Source organism: Pseudophryne corroboree, assembly GCF_028390025.1.
Source record: "Pseudophryne corroboree isolate aPseCor3 chromosome 3 unlocalized genomic scaffold, aPseCor3.hap2 SUPER_3_unloc_20, whole genome shotgun sequence".
Classification (NCBI taxonomy): domain Eukaryota; kingdom Metazoa; phylum Chordata; class Amphibia; order Anura; family Myobatrachidae; genus Pseudophryne; species Pseudophryne corroboree.
The window spans coordinates 1,532,206-1,552,167 of record NW_026967509.1 but is presented as its reverse complement, the minus strand read 5'-3'; the positions used below and the strand labels follow the sequence as shown (position 1 = coordinate 1,552,167).

General features: G+C 49.9%; 1 protein-coding gene across 2 annotated transcripts in view; it reads right to left on the bottom strand.

The window, feature by feature from the left end:
• The window catches only part of LOC134983672 (zinc finger protein 665-like), a 50,273-nt gene extending 36,994 nt beyond the window's left edge, over nt 1-13,279 (bottom strand). For both annotated transcript variants that reach the window (XM_063949336.1, XM_063949337.1), the window contains exons 1-3: nt 13,159-13,279; nt 12,943-13,040; nt 12,338-12,785 (exon numbers count right to left, since the gene is read on the bottom strand). In XM_063949336.1, coding sequence (XP_063805406.1) covers nt 12,338-12,785; nt 12,943-13,040; nt 13,159-13,243 — 631 coding nt within the window. In that variant the 5' untranslated portion in view covers nt 13,244-13,279. The remainder of the gene's footprint in view (nt 1-12,337; nt 12,786-12,942; nt 13,041-13,158) is intronic.
• Nucleotides 13,280-19,962: the final 6,683 nt, after the last annotated feature.

Genomic DNA, 19,962 nt, shown 5'->3' with positions numbered 1-19,962 from the left:
TGCCCCTATCCTACCCCCTGCTACCACTACTGCACCTATCATACCTCCTACCACTACTGCACCTATCTTACCCCTGCTACCACTACTGCACCTATCCTACCCCCTACCACTACTGCACCTATCTTACCCCCTGCTACCACTACTGCACCTATCCTACCGCCTGCTACCACTACTGCACCTATCCTACCCCCTGCCACTACTGCACCTATCTTACCCCCTGCTACCACTACTGCACCTATCTTACCCCCTGCTACCACTACTGCACCTATCCTACCCCCTACCACTACTGCACCTATCTTACTCCCTGCTACTACTACTGCACCCATCCTGATATCACTACTGCACCTATCCTACCCCCTACCACTACTGCACCTATCTTACTCCCTGCTACCACTACTGCACCTATCCTACCCCCTGCTACCACTACTGCACCTATCCTGCCCCCTGCTACCACTACTGCACCCATCCTGCCCCCTGCTACCATTACTGCACCCATCCTGCCCCCTGCTACCACTACTGCACCTATCCTACCCCCTGCTACCACTACTGCACCTGTCCTACCCCCTGCTACCACTACTGCACCTATCCTACCCCATACCACTACTGCACCTATCCTACCCCTTACCACTACTGCACCTATCCTACCCCTTACCACTACTGCACCTATCCTACCCCCTGCTACCACTACTGCACCTATCCTACCCCCTACTACCACTACTGCACCTATCCTACCCCCTACCACTACTGCACCCATCCTGCTACCACCACTACTGCACCTATCCTACCCCCTACCACTACTGCACCTATCCTACCCCTTACCACAACTGCACCCATCCTACCCCTTACCACTACTGCACCCATCCTACCCCCTTCTACCACTACTGCCCCTATCCTACCCCCTGCTACCACTACTGCACCTATCATACCTCCTACCACTACTGCACCTATCTTACTCCCTGCTACCACTACTGCACCTATCCTACCCCCTGCTACCACTACTGCCCCTATCCTACCCCCTACTACCATTACTGCACCCATCCTGCCCCCTGCTACCACTACTGCACCTATCCTACCGCCTGCTACCACTACTGCACCCATCCTGCCCCCTGCTACCATTACTGCACCCATCCTGCCCCCTGCTACCACTACTGCACCTATCCTACCGCCTGCTACCACTACTGCACCTATCCTACCCCCTACCACTACTGCACCTATCTTACCCCCTGCTACCACTACTGCACCTATCTTACCCCCTGCTACCACTACTGCACCTATCCTACCCCCTACCACTACTGCACCTATCTTACTCCCTGCTACCACTACTGCACCTATCCTACCCCCTGCTACCACTACTGCACCTATCCTGCACCCTGCTACCACTACTGCACCCATCCTGCCCCCTGCTACCATTACTGCACCCATCCTGCCCCCTGCTACCACTACTGCACCTATCCTACCCCCTGCTACCACTACTGCACCTGTCCTACCCCCTGCTACCACTACTGCACCTATCCTACCCCATACTACTACTACTGCACCTATCCTACCCCATACTACCACTACTGCACCTATCCTACCCCCTGCTACCACTACTGCACCTATCTTACCCCATACTACTACTACTGCACCTATCCTTCCCCATACTACCACTACTGCACCTATCCTACCCCATACTACCACTACTGCACCTATCCTACCCCATACCACTACTGCACCTATCCTACCCCCTGCTACCACTACTGCCCCTATCCTACCCCCTACTACCACTACTGCACCCATCCTGCTACCACCACTACTGCACCTATCCTACCCCCTACCACTACTGCACCTATCCTACCCCTTACCACTACTGCACCCATCCTACCCCTTACCACTACTGCACCCATCCTGCCCCCTTCTACCACTACTGCCCCTATCCTACCCCCTGCTACCACTACTGCACCTATCATACCTCCTACCACTACTGCACCTATCTTACTCCCTGCTACCACTACTGCACCTATCCTACCCCCTGCTACCACTACTACACCTATCCTACCCCCTGCTACCACTACTGCACCTATCCTACCCCCTACCACTACTGCACCTATCCTACCCCCTGCTACCACTACTGCACCTATCCTACCCCATGCTACCACTACTGCACCTATCCTACCCCCTGCTACCACTACTGCACCTATCCTACCCCCTGCTACCACTACTGCACCTATCTTACCCCCTGCTACCACTACTGCACCTATCCTACCCCCTGCTACCACTACTGCACCTGTCCTTCCCCTGCTACCACTACTGCACCCATCCTGCCCCCTGCTACCACTACTACACCTATCCTACCCCCTGCTACCACTACTGCACCTATCCTACCCCCTGCTACCACTACTGCACCCATCCTGCCCCCTGCTACCACTACTGCACCTATCCTACCCCCTGCTAACACTACTGCACCTATCCTACCCCCTACCACTACTGCACCTATCCTACCCCCTACCACTACTGCACCTATCTTACCCCTGCTACCACTACTGCACCTATCCTACCCCCTACCACTACTGCACCTATCTTACCCCTGCTACCACTACTGCACCTATCCTACCCCCTACCACTACTGCACCTATCTTACCCCCTGCTACCACTACTGCACCTATCCTACCGCCTGCTACCACTACTGCACCTATCCTACCCCCTACCACTACTGCACCTATCCTACCCCCTACCACTACTGCACCTATCTTACCCCCTGCTACCACTACTGCACCTATCCTACCCCCTGCTACCACTACTGCACCTATCATACCTCCTACCACTACTGCACCTATCTTACCCCTGCTACCACTACTGCACCTATCCTACCCCCTACCACTACTGCACCTATCTTACCCCCTGCTACCACTACTGCACCTATCCTACCCCCTGCTACCACTACTGCACCTATCCTACCCCCTACCACTGCTGCACCTATCTTACCCCCTGCTACCATTACTGCACCTATCCTGCCCCCTGCTACTACCACTACTGCACCCATCCTGCCCCCTGCTACCATTACTGCACCCATCCTGCCCCCTGCTACCACTACTGCACCTATCCTACCCCCTGCTACCACTACTGCATCTGTTCTACCCCCTGCTACCACTACTGCACCTATCCTACCCCATACTACCACTACTGCACCCATCCTGTCCCCTGCTACTACCACTACTGCACCCATCCTGCCCCCTACCACTGCCTCACCTATCCTACCCCCTGCTACCACTACTGCACCTATCCTACCCCCTGCTACCACTACTGCACCTATCCTACCCCCTACCACTACTGCACCTATCCTGCCCCCTGCTACCATTACTGCACCCATCCTGCCCCCTACCACTGCTGCACCTATCTTACCCCCTGCTACCATTACTGCCCCTATCCTACCCCCTGCTACTACCACTACTGCACCCATCCTGCCCCCTACCACTGCTGCACCTATCTTACCCCCTGCTACCACTACTGCACCTATCCTACCCCCTACCACTACTGCACCCATCCTGCCCCCTACCACTGCTGCACCTATCTTACCCCCTGCTACCACTACTGCACCTATCCTACCCCCTGCTACCACTACTGCACCTATCCTACCCCCTACCATTACTGCACCCATCCTGCCCCCTGCTACCACTACTGCACCTATCCTACCCCCTACTACCACTACTGCACCTATCCTACCCCCTACCACTACTGCACCTATCCTACCCCCTGCTACCACTACTGCACCTATCCTACCCCCTGCCACCACTGCACCCATCCTGCTACCACCACTACTGCACCTATCCTACCCCCTGCTACTACCACTACTGCACCCATCCTGCCCCCTGCTACTACTACTACTGCACCCATCCTGCTACCACCACTACTGCACCTATCTTACCCCCTGCTACCACTACTGCACCCATCCTGCACCTATCCTACCCCCTGCTACCACTACTGTACCTATCCTACCCCCTGCTACCAATACTGCACCTATCCTACCCCCTGGTACCACTACTGCACCTATCCTACCCCATACTACCACTACTGCACCTATCCTACCCCCTGCCACTACTGCACCTATCCTACCCCCTACCACTGCTGCACCTATCCTACCCCCTGGTACCACTACTGCACCTATCTTACCCCCTACCACTACTGCACCTATCCTGCCCCCTGCTACCACTACTGTACCTATCCTACCCCCTGGTACCACTACTGCACCTATCTTACCCCCTGCTACCACTACTGCACCTATCCTACCCCCTGCTACCACTACTGCACCTATCTTACCCCCTGCTACCACTACTGCACCTATCCTACCCCCTGCTACCACTACTGCACCTATCCTACCCCCTGCTACCACTACTGCACCTATCCTACCCCCTGCTACCACTACTGCACCTATCCTACCCCCTGCTACCACTACTGCACCTATCCTACCCCCTGCTACCACTACTGCACCTATCCTACCCCCTGCTACCACTACTGCACCTATCCTACCCCCTGCTACCACTACTGCACCTATCCTACCCCCTGCTACCACTACTGCACCTATCCTACCCCCTGCTACCACTACTGCACCCATCCTGCACCTATCTTACCACCTGCTACCACTACTGCACCCATCCTGCACCTATCTTACCCCCTGCTACCACTAGTGCACCTATCCTACCCCCTGCTACCACTACTGCACCTGTCCTTCCCCTGCTACCACTACTGCACCTATCCTACCCCCTGCTACCACTACTGCACCTATCCTACCCCCTGCTACCACTACTGCACCTATCTTACCCCCTGCTACCACTACTGTACCTATCCTGCCCCCTGCTACCACTACTGTACCTATCCTACCCCCTGCTACCACTACTGTACCTATCCTACCCCCTGCTACCAATACTGCACCTATCCTACCCCCTGGTACCACTACTGCACCTATCCTACCCCCTGGTACCACTACTGCACCTATCTTACCCCCTGCTACCACTACTGCACCTATCCTACCCCCTGCTACCACTACTGCACCTATCTTACCCCCTGCTACCACTACTGCACCTATCCTACCCCCTGCTACCACTACTGCACCTATCCTACCCCCTGCTACCACTACTGCACCTATCCTACCCCCTGCTACCACTACTGCACCTATCTTACCCCCTGCTACCACTACTGCACCTATCCTACCCCCTGCTACCACTACTGCACCTGTCCTTCCCCCTGCTACCACTACTGCACCTATCCTGCCCCCTACCACTACTGCACCTATCCTACCCCCTGCTACCACTACTGCACCTATCCTACCCCCTGCTACCACTACTGCACCTATCCTACCCCCTGCTACCACTACTGCACCTATCCTGCCCCCTACCACTACTGCACCTATCCTACCCCCTGCTACCACTACTGCACCTATCTTACCCCCTACTACCACTACTGCACCTATCTTACCCCCTGCTACCACTACTGCACCCATCCTGCCCCCTGCTACTACCACTACTGCACCCATCCTGCTACCACCACTACTGCACCTATCTTACCCCCTGGTACCACTACTGTACCTATCCTGCCCCCTGCTACCACTACTGTACCTATCCTGCCCCCTGCTACCACTACTGTACCTATCCTACCCCCTGCTACCAATACTGCACCTATCCTACCCCCTGGTACCACTACTGCACCTATCCTACCCCCTGGTACCACTACTGCACCTATCCTACCCCCTGCTACCACTACTGCACCTATCCTACCCCCTGCTACCACTACTGCACCTATCCTACCCCCTGCTACCACTACTGCACCTATCCTACCCCCTGCTACCACTACTGCACCTATCCTACCCCCTGCTACCACTACTGCACCTATCCTACCCCATGCTACCACTACTGCACCTATCCTACCCCCTGCTACCACTACTGCACCTATCCTACCCCCTGCTACCACTACTGCACCTATCTTACCCCCTGCTACCACTACTGCACCTATCCTACCCCCTGCTACCACTACTGCACCTGTCCTTCCCCTGCTACCACTACTGCACCTATCCTACCCCCTGCTACCACTACTGCACCTATCTTACCCCCTGCTACCACTACTGCACCTATCCTACCCCCTGCTACCACTACTGCACCTGTCCTTTCCCTGCTACCACTACTGCACCTATCCTGCCCCCTACCACTACTGCACCTATCCTACCCCCTGCTACCACTACTGCACCTATCTTACCCCCTACTACCACTACTGCACCTATCTTACCCCCTGCTACCACTACTGCACCTATCTTACCCCCTGCTACCACTACTGCACCTATCCTACCCCCTGCTACCACTACTGCACCTGTCCTTCCCCTGCTACCACTACTGCACCTATCCTGCCCCCTACCACTACTGCACCTATCCTACCCCCTGCTACCACTACTGCACCTATCTTACCCCCTACTACCAATACTGCACCTATCCTACCCCCTGGTACCACTACTGCACCTATCCTACCCCCTGGTACCACTACTGCACCTATCTTACCCCCTGCTACCACTACTGCACCTATCCTACCCCCTGCTACCACTACTGCACCTATCTTACCCCCTGCTACCACTACTGCACCTATCCTACCCCCTGCTACCACTACTGCACCTATCCTACCCCCTGCTACCACTACTGCACCTATCCTACCCCCTGCTACCACTACTGCACCTATCTTACCCCCTGCTACCACTACTGCACCTATCTTACCCCCTGCTACCACTACTGCACCTATCCTACCCCCTGGTACCACTACTGCACCTGTCCTTCCCCTGCTACCACTACTGCACCTATCCTACCCCCTGCTACCACTACTGCACCCATCCTGCCCCCTACCACTACTGCACCTATCCTACCCCCTGCTACCACTACTGCACCTATCTTACCCCCTGCTACCACTACTGCACCTATCTTACCCCCTGCTACCACTACTGCACCTATCCTACCCCCTACCACTACTGCACCTATCTTACCCCCTGCTACCACTACTGCACCTATCCTACCCCCTGCTACCACTACTGCCCCTATCCTACCCCCTACTACCACTACTGCACCTATCCTACCCCCTGCTACCACTACTGCACCTATCCTACCCCCTGCTACCACTACTGCACCTATCTTACCCCCTGCTACCACTACTGCACCTATCCTACCCCCTGGTACCACTACTGCACCTATCTTACCCCCTACTACCACTACTGCACCTATCTTACCCCCTGCTACCACTACTGCACCTATCCTACCCCCTGCTACCACTACTGCACCTATCTTACCCCCTACTACCACTACTGCACCTATCTTACCCCCTGCTACCACTACTGCACCTATCCTACCCCCTGCTACCACTACTGCACCTATCCTGCCCCCTGCTACCACTACTGCACCTATCCTACCCCCTGCCACTACTGCACCTATCCTGCCCCCTGCTACCACTACTGCACCTATCCTGCCCCCTGCTACCACTACTGCACCTATCCTACCCCCTGGTACCACTACTGCACCTGTCCTTCCCCTGCTACCACTACTGCACCCATGCTGCTACCACCACTACTGCACCTATCTTACCCCCTGCTACCACTACTGCACCTATCCTACCCCCTGCTACCATTTCACCTATCCTACCTCCTACCACTACTGCACCTATCCTACCCCCTACCACTACTGCACCTATTCTACCCCCTGCTACTACTACTGCACCTATCCTACCCCCTGCTACCACTACTGCACCTATCCTACCCCCTGCTACCACTACTGCACCTATCTTACCCCCTGCTACCAATACTGCACCTATCCTACCCCCTACCACTACTGCACCTATTCTACCCCCTGCTACTACTACTGCACCTATCCTACCCCCTGCTACCACTACTGCACCTATCCTACCCCCTGCTACCACTACTGCACCTATCTTACCCCCTGCTACCACTACTGCACCTATCCTGCCCCCTGCTACCACTACTGCACCTATCCTGCCCCCTGCTACCACTACTGCACCTTTCCTACCCCCTACCACTACTGCACCTATCCTACCCCCTACCACTACTGCACCTATCCTGCCCCCTGCTACCACTACTGCACCTATCCTACCCCCTGCTACCACTACTGCACCCATCCTACCCCCTTCTACCACTACTGCACCTATCCTACCCCCTGCTACCACTACTGCACCTATCCTACCCCATACTACCACTACTGCACCTATCCTACCCCCTGCTACCATTACTGCACCTATCTTACCCCCTACTACCACTACTGCACCTATCTTACCCCCTACCACTACTGCACCTATCTTACCCCTGCTACCACTACTGCACCTATCCTACCCCCTGCTACCACTTCACCTACCCTACCTCCTTCCACTACTGCACCTATCCTACCACCTTCCACCTCTACTGCACCCATTCTACCCCACATACCCACACAGTGCCCATTATAAACACCCCCATACCCACATAGTGCTCTGTATTCACACCCCCATAGTGACCATCATCTGCACACCCCTATACCACACAGTGCCTATTATACACCCCCACAGCTCTCAGAACACTCTATACCCACACAGTACTCATTATACACACTTACAATGCTCATAGCACCCTCTATACCCACACACCTGCACAGTGGCCATCATACGCACAACCCATACCCACACAGTGCTCATTATACACCCTAGTATATGGGTACTCAATACCCACAGTGCCCAGGATACATCCCACCATACACAGTGCCCAGCATACTCACCAACCCCATACTCAGTGCCCAGCATACTCACCAACCCCATACTCAAACAGTGCCCAGCATACTCACCAACCCCATACTCAGACTGTGCCCAGCATACTCACCAACCCCATACTCAGACTGTACCCAGCATACTCACCAACCCCATACTCAGACTGTGCCCAGCATACTCACCAACCCCATACTCAGACTGTGCCCAGCATACTCACCAACCCCATACTCAGACTGTGCCCAGCATACTCACCAACCCCATACTCAAACAGTGCCCAGCATACTCACCAACCCCATACTCAGACAGTGCCCAGCATACTCACCAACCCCATACTCAGACTGTGCCCAGCATACTCACCAACCCCATACTCAGACAGTGCCCAGCATACGCACACACCTCGTGTTATAGCGGTAGGGCTTCAAGAAGGACACGGAGAAGCTGATCTTAAAAGTTGACGGGGAGCAGGAAGCACCGAATCCTGGGTACTGATGCCTCCCTACCCCTAACACTGCCTACAGCACTACCTGCACCTAACCCCCTACTTGCCTCCCAATACTGCCATAACTGCTATCAACCATGTTGGGTGGTCTAATGCTATGTGGAGAGGCATAAGGGGAGCTCAAAAGCATACACTGCTATCGGACCCAGAAACTGTGACGTAAGACCCCAATTTTTTAAAGTGAGGGGTCCCCGGGACCCACAATTTTTCCTGCTCGGCGCGATCACTGTATGCAGCTCCAGGGCAGGAACATTTACCCAAATGGCGCCCTGGGGCTGGGGGAGGGGCTGCAGGTTAGGCCTTATCCCCCTGCTGACATCCCCACCGGGCACTGTGGACTGTTAAAAACTGGATTTTTATAGGAGAAAAACCCCCACCTGTGCCCTGTGTCCCGGTGATTAGTGGAGCGCCCGCCCCTAAAAGTGTCCACACCAGCGCGCGCAGCCCCCCTCCCACGGCCGCGCCGGATAGCGATTACAGCGGGCCGAAGAGACCCCTTACCTCCCCTTCTACCAGCGGCCACGCGATCCCGGAGGGCAGCGGTGAGTGTGTGTGACTAGAGAAGAACACCGGAGTCTCTGCTGTAGTTACCCGGCAACCAGGGCATGGGAGTATACAGCGCCGCTGGTGGAGTGATGGAGCTGCAGCAGGGGATGTCTGACTGACATTCAACACTGCTGCATCCCCTGAGGTCTTCAAAGTTCTTCTTTCTTCAAATAAACGCTTATAATCCGGACTGCTGGAGCAGCCCTACCTGTTAGCTGCCTGCACTGCAGGCACCAACTTACAAACTGAGCTCCTGTGCACGGAGGCGGGGGGGATATAGGAGGCGGCGCTGAGCATCTTGGGAAGAATGTCAAAGCTTTGAGCCTGTTGGTGCCTCGGATCAAGATCCTACTCTACACCCCAATGTTATTCCTTGTGGAGCCCAGTGTACCCCGCAGCAGAAAATAGAGGTATTATTTGTATCTTTGCTCTTGTGTGTCCTGTGTGATCTGTAGGACTTGGAGAAGCAACCAGGGTGCCAGTTTGGCACATACATAGACCTAGGACCGTCACATTTGGTGGCAATCAGTGGGTATTGCACAACTACACCTTCCCATTTACTGATATGGAAGATGGACACCTATTAACCAGCTGGCAGGAGGATCTATGAGGACTGTGTCCAAGAGGAGATAACCATGGATGGGGTATTATTGTCCTACTTCCTGACCACCAGTCGAGGGTGGCATCATGCCCCAGGCTGACCAGCATATTCAGCTGACAAGACAATTATGAATTATTGTTCCCACTTAGCAATTTGGAGAGTGAGGAGCTGAAATCTGAGAGCTGGTCTGTACCTTGTGGATTAGAAAGGACACGTGTATCAGAGGCTGATAACCCAAGCTGCTTCCCTATTGTCAGGCCGGGATTTAGCAAGTATGCAATAAAGTGACTGTGCATTTGAAATCTGGTGAGTGCTCCTTCACTCTTCTCTACATTTGGTCACCACTGTTTGGGGCTCCTTGGATGACACCCTGGTGGAAGCTTTTCATGGAGGATGTGAGCGCGGCTTTAAAACAGATATAAATAAATAAAGTTCAACGACACGGGACGTGCACATGCGTGTAGATGGTGACACTAAAACTACTGGATGATCATTGTGGATGTCTGAGGTATTGATACAATGCAAATTTGTTGAGATATTGTTTCTTTTTTAGATGGAACCATGGGTCGTGCACATGATGCAACTGGCAAAGGGGAGCCATTGGTTTTGGCCGAGACCATGGCCATAGCCTGGAGGAGGTGGCGGCATTTGTTTGTTGGTGATCCCTCGTAGACAGTGAGTAGTATCCATCTACAGTGGAAGAAGCATGGACACCAAGAATCTCAGCGGCAGAACAGTGGGCGAAATCGGGATAACAGGAATTTAAGGCGCCCAGCAACCACCAATCGTTCCAAACGCATCAGGAACTGCACCAACAAAACAATGCCGGACCCAGCCAAACAGTACCACAGTCCCAGATCTGGTGAATAGGAGTGCCACGTGAGATGTGGTGGCACGTCAGACTGGTGCTCTAAAAAACAATTCAAGCCTTTCAGCCACTGTTCCACCGCTGAGAGCATACCTAAAGTTTAACACTAATGTGATTGCTGTTTTTATGGTTATTATTTTGAGCAATAGAGTAGGACCTGCAGTATAGTGAGGTCCCTTGTCGGGGGCTGCAGGCTTAAATGCACTGAGCAATACATGAACTAAAACTCCACTGTTTATTATTGTTAGTTAATAGAGTGAGTGCAAGACACATTTATGTATGTAGTAAGGCTACTGGGAGACCTTAGATTGAGCAATATTGGATCTGACCATTACATTCCCTAAAGTCATAACCTCAGAACTGCACAGAGCAGGAACTATTATTCACAAGTAATTAGGAATGTGTTCATCATGAACAAGTCCACAATTACCGTCTGAAGGTTACACAATTATTTCAAGTCTACACAATTGATATTTGAGGATAAAGCCTTTAACAGAAAACACCCCTGAAGAAGTCACTATTGATGAAACGCATTGGGTGACACGCAATTTGGATTTAGAGTGAATTGGAGTGGTTAAGAACAAGCCCGCCCATGCAAGGGTGACAACAAGTGCAAAACGCTTGTCTTATGATTATACAGATATGTACTTGTGATAAGCTTTTAATCTGTTTTACTTGAAGTTCTAGATTCAAATTTCATTTCATTTCTGAATCTTATACGAATTGTATTTGGTGAGCTCAGGTCTACTGCATAGTAGGAAATATTTCATACCTGCATCATCTAACATAAATTAGGCACTCCACAAAAAACAATACTAATTATATTATATACATACATATATACACATTTATATATAATCACTAATAATAAACTTCTGCTTGTTACTTTTAATAACATTATAGTGTTGTGTGTAATAACTCTCTACATGTGATATTTGTCATGGATAGCCTTGTGTTAGAAACACCCAACTGAGAACAGGGCTGATGGCGGAGGAGGGTGTAGGATAAGAGATTGCTGTAGTGAGTGAGCAATGAGAATATGTGACTTCTGTATTAAGTGTTTATTACTCACCTGTGCTGATATCTGTAGGGATCTCCTCCTCCTTACACTGCTGATCACCCCTCACATACGTCTCTTCTTCTCCCACTACATCTTCTGCCTTCATATCAGTCATATACGTCTCTTCTTCTCCATCTATATCTTCTGCCTTTATATCAGTCACATACGTCTCTTCTTCTCCCTCTATATCTTCTGCCTTCATATCAGTCACATACGTCTCTTCTTCTCCCTCTATATCTTCTGCCTTTATATCAGTCACATACGTCTCTTCTTCTCCCTCTATATCTTCTGCCTTTATATCAGTCACATACGTCTCTTCTTCTCCCTCTGTATCTTCTGCCTTTATATCAGTCACATACGTCTCTTCTTCTCCCTCTATATCTTCTGCCTTCATATCAGTCACATACGTCTCTTCTTCTCCCTCTATATCTTCTGACTTTATATCAGACAGACGTTCTTCCTAAATAACCCAAAAAATAATACAATGGCATTTGCATAGTGTTAGATTAAACAGAGGTAAAACAGTATAATATCAGTGTATAAGACACACAGCTCCTCTACAGATCATATAGTGACAGTCACTTTGGTATATTGGGGATACCCTAAATCCCACCTACCTGATCCTCCTGTGGGATCCTGTGATTCTCCTCTGTACAGTCCTGGGAATACAGAGGACGGGGACATCTCTCTGGGGTATCTCTGTTACTGGGCCAATCTGTAGGAGACACACAGTGACTGAGTACAGTGTATATATGTGATTATCAGGTGATGTGTGTATATAGGGGCCCCCATCCCTGCTCTGCCCTGTACAATACATGACAGTCTCCTCTTACCCAGTGATGTGAGGGGCCGGTGATTCTCCATCATCACGTCCTTGTACAGACCGCTGTGTTCCTCTATATACTCCCCCTTCTGCATGGAGACATAGACAGTGACATCTTGACACCTTATAGGAACCTGACACAAACAGTGATACAGTCATCACCCAGACACATGGTGTTACTGTATAATGTCCCGTTCCCGGCAGTCTACTCTCCAGTCATCACTCAGACACTTTCCCCGGTGTTACTGTATAATGACCCATTCACGGCAGTCAACTCTCCAGTCATCACCCAAACACATCCCCCGGTGTTACTGTATAATGCCCCATTCCCAGCAGTCACCTCTCCAGTCATCACCCAGACACATCCCCCGGTGTTACTGTATAATGTCCCATTCCCAGCAGTCACCACCCAGACACGTCCCTCGTGTTACTGTATAATGTCCCATTCCCAGCAGTCAACTCTCCAGTCATCACCCAGACACATCCCCCGGTGTTACTGTATAATGTCCCATTCCCAGCAGTCACCTCTCCAGTAATCACCCAGACACATCCCCTGGTGTTACTGTATAATGCCCCATTCCCAATTCCCAGCAGTCACCTCTCCAGTCATCACCCAGACAAGTCCCCCGCTGTTACTGTATAATGCCCCATTCCCAGCAGTCTCCGAACAGTTAAAAAAAACAGCTGAACAAACATTGAGCACCATCAAGGAACGGTAACTTACTTAAACAACTTATTCCTACACCACTTAACCCAATATTATCTCACAAACGACCACAGCATGTTCATCAAACTACTATTTCTTATTTCAATTCATGGAATTCTCACTAAATTTAACACCTTCTCCACTCACCCTAAAACTCACCCCTCTGTTCACATTACAGCTTCTATTCTCCACTCTCCTCTTCTAACCACTCATGAGCTTTATACTTACTTCTCTGCAAGTACTTTGACAACCACAATTGGCCACCAGAATAAACACTCACAGACATCCACCAATATTTATCTCACTCTTCTGCTTTTATTAGCTGGTGCCATATCACCAAATACAGGCCCCAACCACCTGTCCCTCTCACACTCATCTATCTCAAAACAACATAGAAATCTATCTAACCTCATAAATATCACGTGTCTCCCATCCCCCTCCAAGTCACTAAAATGTGGCTTATGGAATGCACGCTCTGTTTCTAACAAATTACCATCCATCCATAACCTCTTCATATATCACAACTTTTATCTGCTGGCTATAACAGAAACCTGGCTCACACAATCAGACACGGCCTCCCCTGCAGCACTGTCACACGGTGGTTTCCACTTCACCCCCCCCCCCCCCCAGGCCTGGTAATAGTAAAGGTGGTGGGGTTGGAATATTACTGTCCCAATCTTTCACATACACTGTTCTACCTCAGGTTCCATCACTCGCATTCACATAATTTGAAGTTCACTCTATCAGGATTCCCCCTACCCCCCCCCCCCCCCCCTCTCTCTGCATGTTGCAGCTATCTATCGCCCTCCTGGGCAACCCAAACAACAATTTCTAGAAGAATTTTCTGCCTGGCTCCCATACATCTTATCCTCTGACATCTCCACCATCATTATGGGCAATTTCAATATAGCTCTTGACTGTCCACAATCTGTTCATGCCTCCAAACTCCTCTCTCTAACCTCCTCTCTTGGCCTCACCCAATGGTCTGACACCTCTACTCACCAGGAGGGCCACTGCCTTGATCTTGTGTTCACCAGGCTCTGCTCAGTTTCTGAATTCATTAACACTCCTTTCCCTTTCTCTGATCACATCCTGATCACCTTCACAATCTCTTCTATTACTCTAAATTCTATGGCACAAAAACCTAGCAAGCCTCCTCTAACCCGCAGAAATACTAACAATATACATTTTCAACAACTTTCCACTTCTCTGCAACAACTGCTCTCACCAATCCCTACATTTACCACACCTGACACTGCTGTATCACACCTGCACAGGACCCTAGAGAGGCTCCAGCTACCCATCACACTCTTGATGAAGTGGCTACATAGGCTTAGATGCCAACCATGGAACGCTAAATCAACAAGACACCTACAAAAACTGTCACGTAAAGTAGAATGTCAGTGGCGTAAATCTCAGAATCCTCAGATATAAGACCACCTACCACTCCTATCATCAGGCCCTGGACACTGCCAAACAAACATATTTCCAATCTCTCATCTCCTCATGCCACCAACTCCAAGCAACTTTTTAATACATTTAAATCACTTCTTTAACCTCCCTCACCTCCCCCACTAGCTACTATCAGTGCCTACAACAGCACAAACCAGTCCAGGTGGTTACTCCATATACCGGCCCTGTTTGAACATTACCGATCAATCCATCTCAAGCCCTGCATGGGAGTCGGGAAGCTAATCCCCCTCCAGCTTGAACAACTGACTGCAGCTTATATCATCCAGCACGGGACTCTCACCATACGGCCTTATACAGCGGTTCACATGCTGACATTACCAAGAGCGCCCATATCCCAGGGCCAATCAGCCCAATGATAAAGCTGTAGCGGCAGCACAAACAAGGTACGAGTCACCTCAAGTCCCATATAAGAGACGGGAATCCAAACTGCCCCCAGTCTGAAAAATTGACTATGGTTTATATATCCACCACGAGATCTTCACTATTTAGCAGCAATTCCATCCCCGCTGTGGACACGGTCCACACGCCGCTTCTATCAACAGTGTTAACATCTTGGGACCGTTACCCATACAATCCAGCTATAGTGGAAGAGGTGATGTAATCCTGGAGGAGAATATACATCAAGCGCATAACGGATTTTCCACCAATGGACTTGACGGTTCTCTTCTCCTCAGTTCCGCGCCGGCACCCACCTGGGCTTGGCATATAAACGTTTTTTTTTATCTTCCAGCAGTTGTTTTTAAGCCACAACGAATATTTTCTTTCCGGGGACGCCCGGTTGGATATATTGGTCATATTACCATTGAACAATTACATTAATATATGTATTTGGTTTCTAGCTGCTTTTTATAGGAGTCTGTAAGTACTGTTAATTAATTATACATGTGTTATGAAATTGCTACACAATTGTACAAGAATAGTTAATATTTAATAGCAATATATACAGATACAAAAGTATTTATTTATAATAAAGTAATTTTAATAACTATTGGGACTCCATGGCTGTTATTTTGTTGGGTACAGTGTTTTGATATATGAGCGCCCCTATTATATTTCTTTCATCTAGTTATTCCTAATAGGAGCAATACACAACTCCTATATATTGGTGAACGTATACCAAGCATTGTCCCCACCAATGAATTTTTTAAAATATTTTTTCTGATTTTATTTAATTGATGCAGGCGCTGCAAATAATAGTGGGGCAGATGTATTAACCTGGAGAAGGCATAAGGAAGTGATAAACCAGAGACAAATGCAAGGTGATAAAGGCACCAGCCAATCAGTTCCAATATGTAAATTAACAGTAGGATCTGATTGGCTGGTGCGTGTATCACCTTGCACATATCACTGGTTTATCACTTCCTTATGCCTTCCCCAGGTTAATACATCTGCCCCAGTGTTTTGTGTATCAGTGCACAAGAACTTGCCTCCTACTTCAAGGATAAGATTGAAAAAATCTGAGATGAAATGGTACGCTCTTCCTCAGCCAGTGACCTGCTCAATTCCCTACCTGAACCCTCTGGCACTTTGATCCCACAAGTGAAGATGAAGTATCAACACTCTTTTCATCCTCCTACTCCACTACCTCTCCTCTTGATCCTATACCCTCACAGGTCAGTAAAACTTTGTCTCCTGTGCTTATCCCAACCTTAACTAAAATCTGTAATCTCTCTCTCTCTACTGGTATCTTTCCTTCTCTGTATAAGCATGTAGTGATTACTCCCATTCTAAACAAACACAACTCTGACCCAAACACACTCTCTAACTACCGTCCCATTTCTCAGCTACCATATCCCTTCAAGCTACTTGAGAGACTTGCCTACACTCGCCTTACACACATTCTTAACTCCCACAACTTATTAGACCCACACAGTCAGGCTTTCATGCCCAACACTCCAGAGACTGCACTGACCAAAGTAGTGAATGATCTAGTCACTGCTAGATCTAAAGCCCACTACACACTACTCATTCTTCTAGATCTCTCTGCTGCTTATGACACTGTTGACCACTCTCTTCTCATACAAATACTACAATCCCTAGGTCTTCAGGACACAGCCCTCTCCTGGTTCTCATCCTACCTATCTAATCGCTCTGTCAGTGTTCACTTCTCTGATTCTATCTCTTCTTTTCTACCTCTACCAGTTGGAGTACCGCAAGTCTCAGTCTTGGGTCCTCTGTTGTTCTCAGTCTGTACCTCATCTCATCGCTGGGTGATCATATCATACAACCCATTAAGAAACTGGCAATCTGGTGGACCATTATGCAACAGGTAGCATCTATCCTTGTGTATCAATGCCTATTTCCCTATGGATTGTAAGCTTGCGAGCAGGACCTTCCTACCTCTATGTCTGTCTGTTTTGACCCTGTTTCGTTCTATTACTGCTGTTCTAATTGTAAAGCGCAACAGAATATGCTGCACTATATAAGAAACTGCTAATAAATACAACACAGGCCGCTCCCCCTGTATACTATGACAGCACAGGAAGCTACCCCTGTATATTTTGACAACACAGGCCGCAGCCCCTGTATACTATGACAGCACAGGAAGCTACCCCTGTATATTATGACAATACATGCCGCTCCCCCTGTATACTATGACAACACAGGATGCTACCCCTGTATATTATGAAAATACATGCCGCTCCCCCTGTATACTATGACAACACAGGATGCTACCCCTGTATATTATGACAACACAGGCCGCTGCCCCTGTATATTATGACAACACAGGCCGCTGCCCCTGTATATTATGACAACACAGGCCGCTGCCCCTGTATATTATGACAACACAGGCCACGCCTTCTGTATAGAAAGAAAATACATTCCGCCCACCCTATATAATAATAGTAACAAGACACCACAGGTCCCTCCACTTGTATATTATGACAACACAGGCCACTCCCCCTGTATACTATGACAGTACAGGATGCTACCCCTGTAATATGACAACACAGGCCACTCCTTCTGTATAGAAAGACAATACATGTCGCTCACCCTATATAATAAGATTTTACTTACCGATAAATCTATTTCTCGTAGTCCGTAGTGGATGCTGGGACTCCGTAAGGACCATGGGGAATAGCGGCTCCGCAGGAGACAGGGCACAATAATAAAAGCTTTAGGATCAGATGGTGTGCACTGGCTCCTCCCCCTATGACCCTCCTCCAAGCCTCAGTTAGGATACTGTGCCCGGACGAGCGTGCATAATAAGGAAGGATATTAAATCCCGGGTAAGACTCATACCAGCCACACCAATCACACCGTACAACCTGTGATCTGAACCCAGTTAACAGTATGATAACAACGAAGAAGCCTCTGAAAAGATGGCTCACAACAAGAATAACCCGATTTTTGTAACAATAACTATGTACAAGTATTGCAGACAATCCGCACTTGGGATGGGCGCCCAGCATCCACTACGGACTACGAGAAATAGATTTATCGGTAAGTAAAATCTTATTTTCTCTGACGCCCTAGTGGATGCTGGGACTCCGTAAGGACCATGGGGATTATACCAAAGCTCCCAAACGGGCGGGAGAGTGCGGATGACTCTGCAGCACCGAATGAGAGAACTCCAGGTCCTCCTCAGCCAGGGTATCAAATTTGTAGAATTTAGCAAACGTGTTTGCCCCTGACCAAGTAGCTGCTCGGCAAAGTTGTAAAGCCGAGACCCCTCGGGCAGTCGCCCAAGATGAGCCCACTTTCCTTGTGGAATGGGCTTTTACAGATTTTGGCTGTGGCAGGCCTGCCACAGAATGTGCAAGCTGAATTGTATTACAAATCCAGCGAGCAATCGTCTGCTTAGAAGCAGGAGCACCCATCTTGTTGGGTGCATACAGGCTAAACAGCGAGTCAGATTTTCTGACTCCAGCCCTCCTGGAAACATATATTTTCAGGGCCCTGACAACGTCAAGTAACTTGGAGTCCTCCAAGTCCCTAGTAGCCGCAGGTACCACAATAGGTTGGTTCATGTGAAAAGCAGAAACCACCTTAGGGAGAAATTGAGGACGAGTCCTCAATTCTGCCCTGTCAGAATGAAAAATTAAGTAAGGGCTTTTATATGATAAAGCCGCCAATTCTGACACACGCCTGGCTGAAGCCAGGGCTAACAGCATCGTCACCTTCCATGTGAGATATTTTAAGTCCACAGTGGTGAGTGGTTCAAACCAATGTGACTTTAGGAAACTCAAAACAGCATTGAGATCCCAAGGTGCCACTGGAGGCACAAAAGGAGGCTGTATATGCAGTACCCCTTTTACAAATGTCTGAACTTCAGGCACTGAAGCCAGTTCTTTCTGGAAGAAAATCGACAGGGCCGAAATTTGAACCTTAATGGACCCTAATTTTAGGCCCATAGACAGTCCTGTTTGCAGGAAATGGAGGAAACGACCCAGTTGGAATTCCTCTGTAGGGGCCTTCTTGGCCTCACACCACGCAACATATTTTCGCCAAATGCGGTGATAATGTTTTGCGGTTACATCCTTCCTGGCTTTGACCAGGGTAGGGATGACTTCATCTGGAATGCCTTTTTCCTTCAGGATCCGGCGTTCAACCGCCATGCCGTCAAACGCAGCCGCGGTAAGTCTTGGAACAGACAAGGCCCCTGCTGGAGCAGGTCCTTTCTTAGAGGTAGAG